The following is an 18,682-nucleotide window of genomic DNA, read 5'->3' as shown; positions in this document are numbered from 1 at the left end:
GATGAAAAATATTTACCTTTAATTAAACTGCTCTGAATCCAAAGATCAGCCCAAGATTTTCGAAGAAAAGAAACAGGAAGTGAGGCCAAATCATGATAATAATTTTTATACGAATTAGCATCGCCATCTTTAACAGCTTCATTTGCTAGTTGGTCTGCTATGTCGTTACCAAAAATACCAGAATGTCCAGGTATCCAACCAAATGACACAGACAACCCTAATTGCCTACATATATACAGCAAACTCCTAATCTCAATAATGATAGGAAAAATTAATTTGTTTTTTAATGGATATTTTTGGAGAGCTTGAAGAGCACTAAGTGAATCTGTAAAAATAATTGATTTCTTAAGTTTCTTACTTAAAACTAGTTTTAAAGCTTCAAAGACACCGTAACATTCCCCTGTGAAGATCGAGGATTCTGGAGGAAACTTTATTTTTATTGTAGTTTTACTTTGTAAGTGAAACACTCCTATGCCTACATTTCCAGACGAACCGTGTTTAGAGGCATCTGTAAATATGTAATTGTATTCAGGGCAGTCTTGCTCACAGAAGTAATTAAAAGTAATCTTTGAGTGGGAATCGCCCTTATTTATACCAATATTGAATCTAATGTCTGGAGAATTATTTAGAGATTCAAAATTGGTTCCAAATAAAGGGTAAGTTGACAAGGTGTGAGTTGGAGCTTGAATATTAATAAATTTATTGAAGCTTACAAGGAGACAAGGTGAAGATTTATTTGACCAATAATTTGAAGTTGTAAATAATTGAGACAGTTCTTGGAGCTTAGATCGGAGAGGATGGTTGGCATATTGAAGGGAGCGAAATATGAATTTATCAGATAAATATTGTCGTCTAAGATGTAATGGGGAATCAACGCATTCTACTTGTAAAGCGTTAATTGGACTAGTTTTCATAGCTCCTGTGATTAATCTTAATGCCTTAGACTGTACATTATCTAACTTTTTTAAAGGGGTTACATTTCCAGGAGATAATAAAAAGGTACCATAGTCTAAAATACTTCGGATTAAAGCATTGTACATGAGTTTCATACAAAAGGGATGGGCACCCCACCATACACCGGATAAACATCTAAGGATGTTCACTGTTCGCTCACACCTATTAAAAATGTAGTCACAATGATTTATACCAGAGAGCTTAGAATCTAAAAACACACCAAGGAACTTCACAGATTTTTTAACAGGGATAATATTATTACCAAAATACACATTGATTGGAGGAGGGAGTCGCATTCTAGAAAAAAGCATGGCTGCACTTTTAGTGGGGGATATTTCAAGACCATTAGTATCGAGCCAAGTTTTTAATAAATTAAGAGAATGGGACAGTAATGAGCAAGCAATGGCTGGTGATTGATGAATGGAATAAAGTAAAAGGTCATCAGCATACTGAAGGATACAAATCTGATTACTTAAAGAAGCTTTCATATCATGGGTATAAATATTATATAAGATGGGACTTAAGACTGATCCTTGAGGAAGACCTCTCCATAAGGTTCTGGTTGCAACAGTAGAGTCTTGTAAAATTAGAGTAATGTGTCTTTCATATAAAGTATTTATGATAAAATTTGATAACATTACAGGTACATTCAAATACTGTAGCTTTTTATGGAGAACTGACAACACTACATTGTCATAAGCAGATTGTACATCTAAAAATGTGGCAACAACAGAATAATTCCTTGAAAAAGCTAAAAAAATGTCAGTGATAAAGATGGCAATACTGTCCAATGTACTCTTCCCTCGACGGAAACCAAATTGACTGTCACAAAGCAATTTATTGCTTTCTATAAACCATTCAAGGCGAGTTTTCACCAAATGTTCACAGAGTTTTATCAAGACCGAAGATAATGCAATAGGACGATATGAGTTTGCATCAGAGGAATTCTTATTAGGTTTGAGAATGGGTATAATGATCTGATTTTTCCAGCGTGGAGGAATAGAACCGGTTAACATGACTGTATTTATCAATTTCAGGATATATTCAAGAGAGTGGTCACCTAAATGAGAGATGAAGGAATATGGGATTCCATCATCACCAGGAGCAGAGTCTACTAATGAAGATAGTATTCCTTTAATTTCATACATAGAAAATGGACTATTGAGACCAGAGGGGTTCAGTGGCATCAGAGGCATAATTATTCTTTCAGGAACAGTAGTAGGGGCAAGTCTGTCCAGGAATTGATTATTTAATGAAGCCGGGAGAAAACCAGAAGAAGTTTCAGTAAATGCACACCTGAATCTTCTAATATTACGCCATACCACAGAAGGACAGACATTAGGGGAAATAGAGAGACAAAAAGATTTCCAGCTATCTGCTTTTTTCTTTTTGAATAATAAACTAGTGGCCTTGAAAGCATCTGTAACCAGATCAAAATTTTCAGATGTACAATTCTCACAATATTGAAGCTCAACTTGTTTTCTTTTTTTAATTGCATCCGAACATTCTTGATCCCACCAAGGTGGAGATGGAATAAAGCCCAGAGCACCATTTTTAAGCAGAAATGTTTTGTCAGCTACCTCTATAAATAATTTAGTTAGTGCTTCAGCACAAACTGATTCTGAACCATGTGAGATATTAGGAAGAGAAGTCATCTTTTGTTCTATACGGGTTTTAAAGGTATCCCAATCAGCATCATTAAGTCGATATTTCAATCTAGGAGAATGTCTAAATGGAAAATTAATATGAAAGGGAAAGCTAAGAAGTAAAGGGAAGTGGTCACTACCATATGAAGAAGAAAGTGTAGACCATGAAATAGTGGAAGCTAAACTAGGAGTACAAATGCTTAAATCAGGGACACTTGAGCCTTCATTGGGAGAGGTCCGCCGGGTCACAGAACCGTCGTTGAGAAAGCAAAGATTATGGGAATCTAACAGTTCAATCAATGAAACTCCATATGTATTGGTTGTTGAACTGCCCCAAGAACTATGTTGACTGTTAAAGTCGCCTAATAAGATAAAAGGCTTAGGAAGAGTAGAAATGATAGAATCAAGTTCAACAAAGATAGAAGAACTTGGATGAGGGATATATATTGAAACATAGCAGATATTATTTACAATAGCAGCAATAATTGAAAAATCATTACTGTGAGAAGGAATAGGAAAGTGAGAAAAAGGAAGATGATGTTTGACAAGTAAGGCAACCCCGCCATACCCGTCAATACGATCTTCCCGGAGACAGGTATATCCAGAGTACCTAAAAGGAGCACCTGGTTTTAGCCAAGTCTCCTGTAGAGCAAAGATAAAAGGTTTATATTTATTTATAAGATAAATAATATCACTTTTCTTAGACGAAGCACTTCTACAGTTCCACTGTAGAGCTTTGGCTTGCTTGTCCATTATTAATATAATTTGGTAAGTTAACGATAGTGTCAATTAAAGGGGCAGCGTTGGACGGTGGAAGAATATTAGACTGTGATAAAGTGTTAATGAGAATTTTAATGAGGTCTGCAATTGATTGTAATGTCAATTCATTATGGTTATTTGAGTTTAATGCAATACCATTTCTGGGTGAGGGCATATCATAATCCTTAATTAATTCTTGTTGTGTTTTTTTGTCATATCCTTTAGATAGCTCAGGAACAGATTTTGGTTTAAGAAAAACAGTCTTTTTGTAAGAGTTACGTAAAGGTTGTTTATGAGGCTGTTCATATCGAGGAGTAGAAATAGTAGAAGCCCCGACATTGGAAGAAGAAAGTAAAGCATCAGCATAAGATATTTTAGAAATGGGTGCATGAATTCTAGATGCTTCAGCGTATGAAATACAGCTCTTGGCCATAGTTTCTTTAATGGCTTTTTGGCGCTCAAATTCTAAACATCTTTTACTTGTGGCAAAATGGGAACCTTGGCATAAACAACAATGAGCATCTTCCTCTAGGATAGAGCACTGGTCAGCAGTATGGTCTTGGCCACACTTGAAACATTTTGGTTTTGACCTACATAATGCTTTTACATGACCAAATCTGCAACAATTGTAACATTGTATTGTGGGGAAAATGTAAAGATCTACTGGGAGAGCAGTGTAGCAAATAAAAATTCGCTTAGGTAGAATTTGCCCATCAAAGGTGAGAACCACAGTTTCAGTAGCCTTAAATTCAGTGCCATTACTAGTAATGATACGCCGTCTCATTCTTCTTACTTTTAAAATTGGACCGCATCCAACAGGTAAATTAATATTTTCCATAACTTCTTCATCTGACCACTCAGCAGGTATGCCTCTTACAACACCCATACGGGTCACAGTAAACGTTGGGATAAAAACCTTATACTCGGCGGATTGTAAAGCAGGGCTGTTTAAGAAAGAATTTGCGTCCTGGTAATTGTTAAAAGATAGAGACAGTCTATTACGGCCAATTCGTTTTAAGCTTCCATTAACGATGTTGTGGATAGAATGCCTTTTTAAAAAACGACCAAAAGCGATAGGGTGAACAGTAACATTGTCATTAGAAGTTTGCTGTATTTTTTGCACATGAACGACATATGGTGCTGCATCACTTGCCTGATAAGTTAATCGAGCTACTGATTCTGGTTTTTTGTACTGATTGGACTGATTGGAATTCAGTTGCGAGTCAGTGAATTGGGGAGGAGAAATACTTTGGGTGTTAGTGTTATTATTAAACAAAGGTATGCAATCACATTCGTTTGGTTTTATTTCTTTGCCCTCACTTCGTCTCCGATTTCGTCTTTTTTTATGGCATTTAGAGCAATGCTTATTAACAGTGGCTCTTCGTTTTCGAGCACCACTGCTAGATTTAACGGATCCATCGGTTTCCATTCCAGATTCATTTGAGATTGTTACATTGTAACCGACCCCAGGGACTTCTCCGCCCCCAGGGTCATCAGGCGGCTCCATAAGGAGCAAAAGTTAAGGAGAAAAAAACTTACCAATAAGAGTCCTAATTCACTTTTAAATAAAATTTAAATAAATAAAACTTAAAAAAAAACAAATATTAATATACAAACTACACTAAACTACTGATCCAATCCAAAATTTAAAATAAAATTATTTATAAGTCGGAAAAACGCGTACGTCTACAATCAAGTTTCCCGCGCTTCCCTCATTCTGGTAATTTAGTACAATTACTGTTGACAACAGTTGTCACTTGTCAGTTTTATTGTCATTAATGTCGTCTGTCCATATTCATTGTCATTTGCAATATTTCGTTTCGTAGCAAAATTTTGTCAATTTATAAAACAGCTGTCCTTAATATCTACATGAAAAAATACTTTTAATAATCAAACAGTGTTATGTAGTCATTTATGAGATAGGTGATGAATATAGTATGAGATACATTTATGAGTAACGACGTAAAACATTCGTGACCTTTTGTATTGCTTAAGATGTCGATTCCTCCACTTGTCTGCAGTACACCACCTCCTCCTGAACAATGCGAAGATGAAAAAGATCTTGAAGAATTCGACGTTCAATATAATCGTAAGTCTATGAAATTGAATAAGTCATATTACCTGTCTCAATCTTGTAAACACATAACTAAACTTTAACTAGTTACATTCATTTCTATTCTATTTATTATTATTATTTCGAACTCGTTCCATATATTTAATAACAATCAATTATACAAGACCTAGATCAACCAATTATGCATGATCTAGGACTTGTTTTATACCAAAACCGATGAACATTAAAAATGTGAAATAACTTTTTTAAATATTTTAGTATCTCAGGATGATGAAGAATGTAGTGATTACTATGGACACTATTCATCATATAGTGTCGAAATCTCATCATTAAAACATAATGACTTGCAAGGCAATTCCGTTTTGGAGGATGAAAACACAAAGCAATCTGATATAGTAATAGATTCAAACCCCACTATACAAAATAAAATAAAATATGAAGAAGATACTAACATAGAAGATTTGAATTTACAAATAGATGATGTGGGATCACTCAGTGAACTGAATGATTCAGCTAAAGATTCAGTGAATGATTCAGCTAAGGATCCTGTTGAAGGTAAAGTTGTACATAATTCAGCAAACACAAATGTGAAAAATGAATTTATAAAAAAATTACGTGAAGAGGGTATTAGTACAGGGGAAAATTTTCATTTCATACCTGTTGAAGAAGAAAAGGAAACCACAGATCAACAAGTTGAAATGGTAGAAGATGAAATTATTAGAGACACACTACAGAATGCTCCAATTGAAACAGAAATTGATGATAATTCTGTCATTGACCTTCAACATGGATTAAATAACACTAAATTAGAAAATGATCCAAATGATGATTTTGGTGAATTTGATGATTTCAATTCAAAACAAACTGACAATACATCTGTCATTATTGAGAACTACACCAATCCTTGGGAAACTGAGGAAGTCAACTCAGATTTTGGTACTTTCACAGCAAATTTTGATGACAATCAAAGTCAATTACAAAATACATCCTCGAATTGTGATGATAGCAATTCAGAGTTTGGAGATTTTATAGTGAACCCAAATAATGATAGTCAAACACTAAAATCAAATGAAAGCTGCACGGCATCAGAAAGTAGAGATATTGTTGAAAATATCAGTGACAGTGCCCTTAAAGACTCAAATTCAAATAGTGAAGATGATGATGATGATTTTGGTGATTTCGATGATTTCAAGTCATCGGTCCCTCATGATGGAAATACATTAACCTCACAGCTAGATGATCCAGGCACAGCTGTATTTAATTTGCATTCAAGTGACAGTAGTGTTCCAGTTATAGAGAATATAAATAAAGTATTACAATGTATATTTGAAGATGAAATAGTAAAACCTCAAAATGAAATAAATATTTCTATAGAATCTGTGCTGGGTGAAACATGGGGGCATTTAACAGAAACTGATGTTAGACAGCCTTACATAGTTAATTGGAATCATTCTTTTGGTCAAAAAACCCTATTAAGGGCATTATGCATTGATTCCAGAAATATTGTGAGTAAAGTAAATAATCATATATTTCATGTTTTACACAATTGGCTCTTTTTAAGTATATATAGTATAACTATATCTAATCTAATATAACTAATTATATTGAAATATATGTATTTCAAAATTATTTAAATATTTTGTTCATACTTTCAAAACTAAAAATGTTTTATGAACCCAGTTTCAAGCTTTTTGTACTTTTAAAATGTCTACTTATTATAGTGATTGATTCACACACACACATTGGTCAAATCAGACACTGCTTTCACCTCACTCGAGTCTTTGAAATGCTTGGCTTAAGCTAATTGCTAACTGCTTTGGTTTGAGCCAATTACCATTACAATTACAATTATTAAGTCAAAGGACCTTGTTTAGCTAATATTTGGAAGATAAGGGTATGTGCCCCTGGTCTCAATAACATACTATTATTTCTGAACTACATCAGGCAGTAGTACTGTCCTGCCTGCTTCTATAACCTGCCTAAACAACTTTTTATTCACGTTTAAAAGAGTAACACTATCATAATACCAATGCAATTTATAATTGAATCTTGGACATGGATTGTTTAAATAACACAGACATTTTGGATTTTTGTTGATTGGAGTTGGCAATTTCTCCATATAATTCTTGTTAGACTTGTCTGTGTAAATAATCTGAATTTATTTCCCTTGTAGAGTATTTTTCGACATTGCGTAATTAAATCTCAAATGACCTCTGAGGAGAATAAGATAAGATTGACAAATAACAAAAAAAATTGCAGCTTTTTGGTCACAAGTGGAATCACAGTATGCCCAAATATGCAGCGAACTTAGGAGCAGCTCCTCTACAACCGCAGAAGTCTACATCATCATCAGTATTATCTCCCAATGAAGATGTCCCCAATGAGAAGTCTACAAGTAAAAGCACTCCATGGGTGGATCCGGTTGAAGGACAACAGTGTAAGTACATAATATGTATAATGACATAAACAATAAGAATTATGTGAGTAACAAATTATTCAAGTGTTTATTGAAATAATTAACTCGTGAAATATAAATAATTGTTACTTAGTGTAAAAAAAAAAGAAACATTTTCAATTAGGAAAAAGGTGGAATTCTACCAAAAATTATTGTACATAAAAGATTGCACCACTACCAATGAACTCCATTGAATGGAGTTCACTAGTAAAAATGCACAATAATCATGATATAGTATCAAAATATTATGCTCACAGTTTGCACATTAAGTTGCCAGAACAAAAGCTAACAAGTGTTAGCTAAGTATACAAATAAGGCTAATTAGATAGTTGAGTATATGATAAATGCAAATATGCTTCTACTAAAAATCACATTCTAATATTCTTTTGCATGTCTTGCACATGGATTACTAACTATCACCCAAATTGTAATTTATCCGCTTGGACCTTATCCTCAATTCCTATAGTCACTTATGCTGAGGCTCTCCTCCTTGACTTAGAACACCTAATGGCCACACTAGACCAAATGGCTCATAATCATTCAAATCTCAAGATATCCGAATTACTGTCAAATGGTAAGTAAATTTACAATTGTCATTTTAAGTTTTAAAGGGAAATGCTCGAAAGATCGAAAAAATTAATAATGGTATTGTATTAGGAAAATACAATAATGAAAATGCTTTGCCTACCATAAGTAAAAATATTGAATCCTACATATACTTATACCTAAAGCTTAGTAATTTCAGACACGTAAATATTAGACGAGAAAGTTATCAGGATTTTATCAATTTTTTTTTTTTTATATGGTGTAGATGGGTGAACGAACTTATAAATCCATTAAGTGGTAAGTGATGAAACCCGTAGATATCACAATAAAAAATCCTGTATTTTTTGAGAAGTGAGCTCGGCGTTAGTCGTTCAATCGAATTAGAATAACAGTTGAGAATAAAATTTCGCTAAGTGCTCATAAACATTAAGGGCTCTATTTGTTAATTTTCAAATATATCATTATCATGGAAAATGAAGAAAACTCCTTAGAAAAATATGAGTTTTCTAATAGAAATTGAATATCATCTTGAAAGTCGACCGGGCGCTCCTTGTAATCAAATGATCTGTGTGCTTAGTGCGAGTTTTTTAACGTTCTCGATAGCGTAAAAGTTAAATCAAATTTGCATGGAGTTGGAATGTTAGCCTACGTTTTCCGCTAGGGGCGCTGTTCCAACTGCATACAAATTTGAGTTACTTTTACTCTATCGAGAACGTTAAAAAACTCGCACTAAGCACACTGAGTAGAAATCTTTTAATGAAATGAGAATAAGCTCGGTCAGAGTGACTTAAGCTTTCTATTTTCCTGCGTATATAAGGAAAGATTACAAGTGTTACTTACGGAAGATGGTAAAGTAACAATAGTAGCTCGAAGAAGCTAGGATCACATACATGTATCTTTAGAGAACTATTCGGTCAGCGGTTAGAGCTGGAGTGAGTATTGAAATGTATTTCTTCTATAAATTAATATTGGTCAGTCCATTTTTTGGACCAGTTAGATTAAAGGAGCATCCTTTAGGTTAATTCGCTTTATTAATCCAACTAACTACGCCATAAAGTAAAGTAAAAATCTATGATATTTTCCCTCCGCAAAACCTCTAACATTTTAACTGCCCAGTCAACCAAAACTTCGACCTTAGATGGTCAGGTGGGTAATTACTTAACACAAAGTGAACTGTGAGATATTCTGCCTAAGCCAGCATTTCTTTATGATGTTCGGTTTGATGATGTGTGTATACATGCCATCTTTTGTCGTTTAGATTTTGACAACATATTTCTTAGCCCTTTTCGAAGATGCTGACATCTTCTGCAAAGATGGTACAGCAAATCGTGGACCCTTAACAGATTTCTTCGCAAGGTGAATTATGTATAAAAACTGGTTATCCTTTTCTAATCTAGTGTACTTTGCCAAAATACACGTACAGCCTATTTATATCCAGTATGTTCCTGTTTCAACCCAGCGAATTGACATTTCGCAACTTCTCTTTAAAGTTGCATCCAGTGTTAGTGTGAATCATTGTGTAATTCATCACTGTGTATTTTCACATGTTTCAGCTTGCAAGACTGAAAACGTAAGAACAACTCCTGAAAATCGACCTACTGACTTGCATGTGTTTGACGCTATAGCAACGACAAAAGCTGAAAAGATATATTCAAGCACTATTAATGTGCAACCAATACGACAGATAAGTTTACCGGACACACATATATTTACACCGACCGATTCAGAAATACCTCGATCGAAAACAATACATTACGACAGTCAGCCAACAGTTCTTATACCTCAAACGACTGAAAATAAACATGAAGCTATTGCAGAGAAGTTTACAGAGTGTTCTGTATCACGTTCATCTAATCACAAATCTGATGATGACGACGAGTACTGGGAATTTCAAGATTTTAAAAGTACTCCATGTGCCACTAATTCAACAGCAGAAAGAAGTCAAACAATACAACAAAATAATTCAAATCCACCTAACATGGCTTCAGAGAGTTCCGTTTCGCAGACTGTAACATATCAGACCCAAATATTACAACCGATTAAAATGGAACCCATATTTCCCACCCTAAACTGGCCAGATCCTGGGGAGGTGAAAGAAGTATTTAATGATTTTGCAGAGTTCGCTTCAAGCTCTTCATGGAGTGGTAACCAAACTTCAAACCAACTAGAAATTAAAATTGATTCGTCAGTAAACGATTCTATTCAAAAACCTTTAAAAGAAGATTTAACGCTAAATAGTGAATCAGTAACTTTTAGTAACACTGATGACGACTTCGATACATTCCAATCAGCATTACCAACACAAGTTCCGGCCAAGAGTCTAACGAATTGTAAAGATATTAATATTAAAAATACAGCTCACAATATGGTTCAAGACGTAAACTTTGAATGTGATTTTCCTAAAATTAGAAGCGATAACCCAAACACGTATTCATTGTACAACTCAACAGAATCAAACAATGCAAACGACAGCGAAACTGTGTTTGGAACAGGATCTAAAACAAAGGATGTTTCGAATAATTTTATGGCGGTGAACCCTATCATCCACAGTAATATCTTACAACCGACATCGATTGTTCCTGTTTTTTCGCCTCCGATAGCTCAACAAAGCACTGGGCAAATTTTGCAACCCCTAACTTTAGAAAGCTTCTCGCAAATCAATTGGCCCAACCCGGGTATAGATTTGCAGGATCTGTCAAGATTTAATCCCGTTGAAACGTTACATTCCTTAAAAACAGACTTGAGCGTGAACCCGAACAAGAGCTCACCTAGTCACAGTATTAAAACAACCGTTAACAATTTAACAGCAGAGGACGATGTTTGGGGCGAATTCGTATCGGGTAAGCCACAGGTTTCCGCCAAAAAGCACACAGTGGACGAGGACGAGTGGTCGGAATTCGTTTCGAGTCCTTCTGTAAAACCACAGAACGGTCTAAGCACAATAAGCCTAAACGTTCACACTAATTTAAATTCCCAGAAAAGTACCAATAAATTTATCGCGAGAAAAAGTGAAATACCACTTGATATTCCAGGTTTAAATTATATTACCCCCAAGTCCAATAATTTAAAGACACACACTGAGAAGCATTTCCAAAATTTATAACAAAGTTATCGAATTTTAATATAGTTATAACGAATGTATGTACTTAATTTGATATAACAATAATCTGGTGAAGGGCGTAGCTTTTTAATATATGTATTGTGATCTTTATAAATATATAAAATTAATATTTAAGTTTTAAAACTATTCTTGAAACATTAAAATACTTAATAAGTTTCGGTCGGTTTCCTAGTCCTGTGTTACCTGCTTACTGAATAGAATCTTGCAATATTTCAATATAATTTAAAGGTTTTAAGATGGACGTGTGAGGCACGTCAAAATTAGATGTCGAAAACCAACTGTACCTTTGTAGAATGAAGGTACTTTAATGAAAAATTTATAAATTCGATTCACACTAAGTAAAAGCTGTTCGTAACAACAGGTTTGTCTTATGTACAGAGTTAACTGAATGTAGTTGAAGCCATAGAAATCAATAGTTGAAACATTTCAAAACATGTAATACTTAATAATTGTGAGTAGTGGAATATTAGTGTAGAATTCTAATTGTAACTGCTCGTTTATCGAGTGTTAGTGTGATACCCGTCCTTATCATTGTACGTAGAATATAATTAACGAAATTAATTTAAGTTAAAGAAATTTTATAATTAAGTTTATAAAAAAAGTAATAAATTGTAAATTGGTATAATACATATCTGTATATATTGTGAATAATATAAAATAAATTATTAAATCTACAGACGTTTTCATCACAATGTACAATTTCAAAATGAGAAAAAGTATGTAAGTCACATTCATTAGGTATTATTTGCAATTTATATTATTTTAGCAAATTTATGCAGACAAGGTATTATTTATGTTTAGTAACAACAAATTTAATTTATTGAAATTATTTTTCAGTATTTTATAGAAACCACATGATATTTATTCACTTACGAAATATTATTCCGTTATAATTATTTACTTTATTTATTTCACTGTTTGTTTGAATGCTATAAAAGAGAAGTTAAACGCATATACTATAGAAAAAACTGTTTTATTTATCAAACTCTTGCGAATCCACTTCCGTGTCCGAATGGTCCATGTGGTCTATGTGTGTAATCGTTGGGATTGAATCTTTATCATCATCTTCAAACTGAGTTACAGATTTCGGCAGATTATTCTCCATAGTTATTCTAAACTGACATTGTTCAAACTCCGGCCAAGATATAAATCTGTAAAAAAGTTTTATATTTATTTTATAAGTTTTTTTATTGCATAGATAAGTGGACGAGTTCACAGTCCACCTGGTGTTAAGTGGTTACCGGAGCCCATAAATATCTACAACGTAAATTCCGCCACCCACCTTCAGATATGGAGTTCTAAGGTCTCAGTATAGTTACAACAGCTGCTTCACCTTTCTAACCGAAACGCATTACAACTTCACGCCAGAAATAGGCAGGGTGGTGGTACCTACCCGTGCGGACACACAAGAGGTCCTACCACCAGTAATTTTTTTTAATTTTAAAAGTAAATTCCGCCACCCACCTTGAGATATGGAGTTCTAAGGTCTCAGTATAGTTACAACGGCTGCCTCACCCTTTAAACCGAAACGCATTACAACTTCACGGCAGAAATAGGCAGGGTGGTGGTACCTACCCGTGCGGACACAAGAGGTCCTACCACCAGTAATTTTTTTTTAATTTTAAAAGTCAATTACGTCTTTGTTTTATATTAGAAAAAAGTTTGGAGTGATCATTTGATTACCATTATTTAATGGGTTCTTATCAAAATTTTTAATTTCAGTGAGAAACCGTGGCAAGAGCTGGTAAAGTAATACTATTTACATAAAGACAACCGTGAAACATTTTTATGATATATAGAAAATGTACCTTTTGAAAACAGTAATTTTTTGTTGTAAATTAAGATCACCAAACTCTGTAAATATGGTCATATGTGGCAGTGACGCGTCATCTTTTCCTGGGGATAATAATTTATTGCTGTCCGGTGGATCCTGTCCAGTTATAAGCCACACTCCGCACCCTGGTATCCATTGCCTGATAAAGTTAATATATGCTACAAAAGACTGTCAATTTCAATAAAATTGGCGGTTTTGTTAAAGGATCTTTTGTTGCCTTACAATAAATAAGACCATATCTTCTCGTGGATTTCGTAAAAGGCAACTAAGGGTTTCTCTGGAGAATAGTCAGTAGTGTTTTCTGAGTATTCTATCAGTGTACAACGATCGTCAACCGGCGTATACTGTTATTAGGGTGTATTAGAAGTCCGAATGGGTAGGTAGGTACCTCCATCATATTTCTGCCGTGAAGCAGTCATGTGTTCCGGGTTGAAGGATGGGATACAATACCATTTAAACTTGCACTTCATATCTCAGGAGGGTTTGGACATTCACTTTGTAGTATCTATCAGCTACAGAACTCACTTAAAACCAGGCTGGTGATTTTATTACCTACTTTATAATTTTTTATTTATTAATTTTTTATTGCTTAGATGGATGGACGAGCTCAAAGCCCACCTGGTGTTAAGTGGTTACTGGAGCCCATAGACATCCACAGCATAAATGCGTTATCCACCTTGAGATATAAGTTCTAAGGTCTCAAGTATAGTTACAACGGCTGCCCCACCCTTCAAACAGAAACGCATTTCTGCTTCACGGCAGAAGTAGGCGGGGTGGTGGTATACACGGCGCGGACTCACAAGAAGTCCTACCACCAGTAATTACGCAAATTATAATTTTACGGGTTTCATTTTTATTACACGATCTTATTCCTTCACTGTGGAAATCAATCGTGAACATTTGTTAAGTACGTATTTCATTAGAAAAATTGGTACCCGCCTGAGTTTCGAACACCGGTGCATCGGTCAACACGAACGCACTCGGACGCCTTATCCGTAAGGCCACGACGACTTCAAACTGTTTGATATATTCATAGTTTGTTTGATATACAGGGTTTCTTTTTTATTATATTTTCGCCATCTTTCACAAGTATCTTAATAAGTATGTTATTTTATTTTTCTAAACCTAATATTCGATTGCAATATTATTAACAAGGAACTTACTCCAACATCGGAATAACTCTCGTCGATTTCGAGAACATTTGTGGTTTGAAAAAATACCATAACAATGGCAAATATTCTGCTGGACATGGTAGTTTTTCCTTTTGTGTTATATTTACCAAATACAGGTTGTGTTCATTCAGCTATAACATGAAATGGTCTGGTTTGTATTGTCGTTATTACTAGAGTAGTTAGTTGGAGCTAGGCGCATCTGGTCTACCATTAAGGGAATGTACATTAATAAAGACATGGTGAGCTCAAGTACTTCAATACATTTTCAATGTCACATTCTACTTTTTTTTTTCTACCTATGCCGATAGGCTTGAGAGGCTATTTCAGATTCACCCTAACGTGTATAGGTGAGCTCACGGGGCTCAAATCGGAGAGTTGCTAACACTGACCCTAGCAAGAGCAGTGCTTCGCAGAATCTACCACCGGATCGGAAACGCGACCCACTGAGAAGATCCGGCGAGAAACTCAATAGGCTAGTTTCTACTGTATTTCCGGTTGAACCGATTTTCGTTGCGCAGAAAAGACCTATTCATGCTATTTACCGTTCCGACCAAAATCTTTAAAAATAAAAGGTGACTTAAGCATAAGGTAAGTATAATATGTAAGTACAATAAATAGTATTGGTAAATGTAAAAAATAAACGAAAGTTTAAAAGGTAAGACCTGTAGGGGTCCCAATAAATTTTCAAGAACATAATCTCACGAGCATTAAGTGATCATGAAGATGGTAAAGATTGTAAAAGATATTATATTAACAGTATTAATATAAATTCCTGATAGTCTGAATTCATCTTTGTCTTGGACCTGAAGCTCCTTACTTAGCTTTTACGGCAGCTCAGTGACTAATGTGGATACCAGGCAGGGAACTGTCAGAGGTACATCCGGTGATGCAATCTCAAGTTGGTTGCTGTGCAGTTTGAGCAGTTAATAAGCCTTGCCAGTCACGGTGTAAGCCAGAAATTAGACTAAATTTGTTTAGGAGCTTTGGTGAAAGAACAGAGTGATCCAAACAACTCATCTTTGTACAGGGTCATGATGCCTTGTAGTTTATTAGTTGTAAATTTTATTAATTATTATTAATTATTTAACTTGTTTTCCACAAACAGATCATGTACAAAAATCTAAATATATGTAAGATAGATTTATTACCACAGAATGGTGTTTGCTATTACTCAATGTCCATGGCAGAAAATGGGCTTTTGTAACCGTTGTTAATGTTTTGCAATCAAACAAAAGCTGGAATAAGGTTGGCACAGATTTCTGTTTTGATTGCTGAACCTCCTTATCTGTAAGAAACTAAAATATTCACAAAAATAATCATCTAGAATTTCATGAACAAATATTACATTCAATCTGTCATTAGAAGACCATTGCCATTATTATAATAGGATTGTGTTAAGAATTTTATGATTCCAATAAGCATAATGGGCACAGGGCAATACGGCACTCAATAAATAGCCTACACCACATTGGTGATGAATGAATTTCACAATAAAGATTATGGAAAACAATGTCAATTTCAAAAAAAGTGACCACCCATGTTGATTTTTATTTTTATTCATATACATACATAGCAGAGTAACTCAATAAACCATATAGTTTTAAGTGGGAGTTTGAAGAATGAGACCACTATTATACAGTACAATTAAGACTTCAACCACATGTCTCAATATAGATGGCAGCAATCATATTGTGATGTCTTTTAGCTACAGTAACCCCAATTAATATCAACAGGGCCATGAGCGCACCCAACAATGCAATAGAAAAATAAATCAAAGTTCCAATTGTATTGTAACAGCAGCTGTTTGTAAATGGTAAACAATATTATATCTTTAACAATTATAGCTCATGCTTAAATTTTTATATCTCCTCTTATTTAGCATAATTTTCTCGTACCTCATAATGATGTACAGGCATTGTTATAAACAGATCAGGTCTACCGAGCTGATTTGTAGTGTTATGGAATAATACATTGTAAATCAAATGTTTCATGAAAGATAGTCCTGGCATTGATCCCAGTATCTTGACAGTCCTATCTGAAATAAAAAATTGCTGAGGTAAAACCTAGCTGGTTGGATAATTTAACAATAATCTTTCTTATACCTCTATTAAATAAACCATACCATTAAGTAACTGAAAATATAAGTGAAAGGGTAACAAACCAACAAATTTACTTTTCATTTGTAATGTTGGAATAGCAGTGTGATGTAGATACAACTTACATATTTCAAAAGCTAATAAGAACCTGAATCATTCATACATTCGTAAATTTTGTGGCTCTTTAGAGTGGATTAATTGTTGGAATGACAAAAATTGAAGAACTGTTAAATACGCATTACTGTAGTAATGTCATAATATCACCTTAGCTACAATCCCTAACTCTTCATGATCTTAGGTACACTATTCATAATTTTAAAATTAAAACTAGAAATATCAAATTAATTTTAAAAAAAAATTTTTGATTCAACTATATTATGTTACCCATTATACTTTAACAATGAGGCAATATTGAAATTGAGCATTCATTATTGTTTATCCTTGATTCTTATTGCTTTTCTATTTGGAAGTTGAAATTATTACCAACATAACTTACTTTTGTCAGTAGTAGATAAATCTCCTAGCAATTCCTGAATTCTGTTTCCATCATCCATTTTATCTTTGAATGCTAATTTCCACATTCCAAAAAAATCTGCTATTTTGAATGAGATCCTGCCTGGGTATTTTTGTTGTAAGTCCTGTATTACGAGTTGAAATAATGTTACTTTATTTGAAATTGTACATTCTCACATATATATTTTTTTACTTGAAACTTACATCCAAGTATGGAGAAAAATGATTAGACTGTTCAAATAAGTATATCTTGTTATTTTGACATTTTAGAATATTTTCAGTAAGAATACCCAAGCCAGGGTTAACCTCAATCAATGGTGAACCTTGGGTAAAATAGCTTTTTACAGTATTTGCAATTATACTTGCTGTTTTTCTATTTATCAAATACATACTTTCAGGTGCTTTATATTTTCTAAGTAATGACGTAGGAAGTTGTTCTTTCAAACCATTGTATTCTGGTGAACTATTTAAAAACTTGAGAACATCTTCGGCCAATTTCGGCTGTTTTTCACTCAGTTTATTTAATTTGTGACGCATTCGAATATGAATAGCGATAAAGTTACATCTTTTACAATGCAATCGAAAGAACGATTTACCAATCATAGTTAAATTAATTTAATTAAATATTGTTAAAAAAAGCGCAGTGGGACATTTAAAAAAATTACTATATTCAGAAATTTAAATATTATTCATTTCTAAAATTATTGTTCTTCCATTTATTTTTCCTGGAAAAGTAATGCCTCAATTCACACCTCAAATATTAAGTGTATGAGTTTTAAAGGTATTAATATTAGATACGGTCATTTGCAGCGAAGCCAGCATAAAATTTGAAACTGACAAACTGACATTTGACAGTTGACAGAGTAGGAAGGTAACATATTATCACCATAATATATAGCTTAATTTTTTATATTCTGTTTTAAAAAAATAATGCGAGTGAAAATTAATATTAAGTATATTATTATCCATCTATGGTGAAATTTTATATGGATGAAATGAGGTGAAGTTGATTTATTTGTGAATGTAAGCAATTGGGATGAAATTAAATGAAACGAGATGAGATGAGGTGAAATAAAGTCTCAGCAAAATGATGGTTATTTGCTGAGACTTTTTTGGCGATCCCGAGAAGCTACATCCAGCCGCTTTGTTTCATTTTCCCATTTTCATTTTTAATCAGTTAATAAGCCACCGTTATTAAACATGTAAACCCGAAGAAATACTAAATTAACAAAATAAAAAAAAACCACACAATTTCGATCCTCGCACTCCCGCTAAAAAGTTCCGACATTTGACACAGAAAAATTGTTTTAATTTTTTTAAATTGGATAGACTTGACTATAGGATTGCATTAATATGTCAATTCACAACCGTGACGATAAGAAAAAGGTCCGAGGACTGCCTCATGAAGCCGAAACCATGTCTTTTAGAACACGAACTGAATTAGAAATCATCGTATAGGATGAGATTTAATGACATAGAATAGCACGGGATGAGATGGAATTTAATTATTAC

The 18,682-nt window shown here is 33.9% G+C and overlaps 2 protein-coding genes across 4 annotated transcripts; one reads left to right on the top strand and one right to left on the bottom strand.

Moving 5' to 3' along the window:
* The first annotated feature begins 5,127 nt into the window (after window positions 1-5,127).
* LOC101745223 (uncharacterized) lies at window positions 5,128-12,229 on the top strand. Of its 2 annotated transcripts, XM_021346891.3 has the most exons (5): window positions 5,133-5,448; window positions 5,692-6,938; window positions 7,693-7,870; window positions 8,355-8,462; window positions 9,988-12,229. In XM_021346891.3, exons 1-5 carry the CDS (start codon window positions 5,355-5,357, stop codon window positions 11,535-11,537), a joined length of 3,177 nt encoding a protein of 1,058 aa, XP_021202566.2. In that variant the 5' UTR covers window positions 5,133-5,354; the 3' UTR covers window positions 11,538-12,229. The 2 variants fall into 2 exon arrangements, with proteins under 2 accessions (XP_004924589.2, XP_021202566.2); XM_004924532.5 differs by lacking the exon at window positions 8,355-8,462 and having other exon boundaries at window positions 5,128-5,448.
* Window positions 12,230-12,512: 283 nt separating this feature from the next.
* Window positions 12,513-18,036, bottom strand: LOC101736704 (dimethyladenosine transferase 2, mitochondrial). 2 transcript variants are annotated; one of them, XM_012688961.3, is made up of 8 exons: window positions 17,563-18,023; window positions 17,375-17,493; window positions 17,154-17,295; window positions 16,457-16,596; window positions 15,710-15,856; window positions 14,553-14,692; window positions 13,364-13,528; window positions 12,513-12,706 (listed from the first exon to the last, which is right to left on the bottom strand). In XM_012688961.3, exons 1-8 carry the CDS (start codon window positions 17,771-17,773, stop codon window positions 12,529-12,531), a joined length of 1,242 nt encoding a protein of 413 aa, XP_012544415.2. In that variant the 5' UTR covers window positions 17,774-18,023; the 3' UTR covers window positions 12,513-12,528. The 2 variants fall into 2 exon arrangements, with proteins under 2 accessions (XP_012544415.2, XP_037876424.1); XM_038020496.2 differs by having other exon boundaries at window positions 17,375-18,036.
* Between the last annotated feature and the right edge of the window lie 646 nt (window positions 18,037-18,682).

The sequence above is a fragment of the Bombyx mori genome, chromosome 25, assembly GCF_030269925.1.
Source record: "Bombyx mori chromosome 25, ASM3026992v2".
NCBI lineage: Eukaryota > Metazoa > Arthropoda > Insecta > Lepidoptera > Bombycidae > Bombyx > Bombyx mori.
This window is presented reverse-complemented; position numbering and strand designations above follow the sequence as displayed.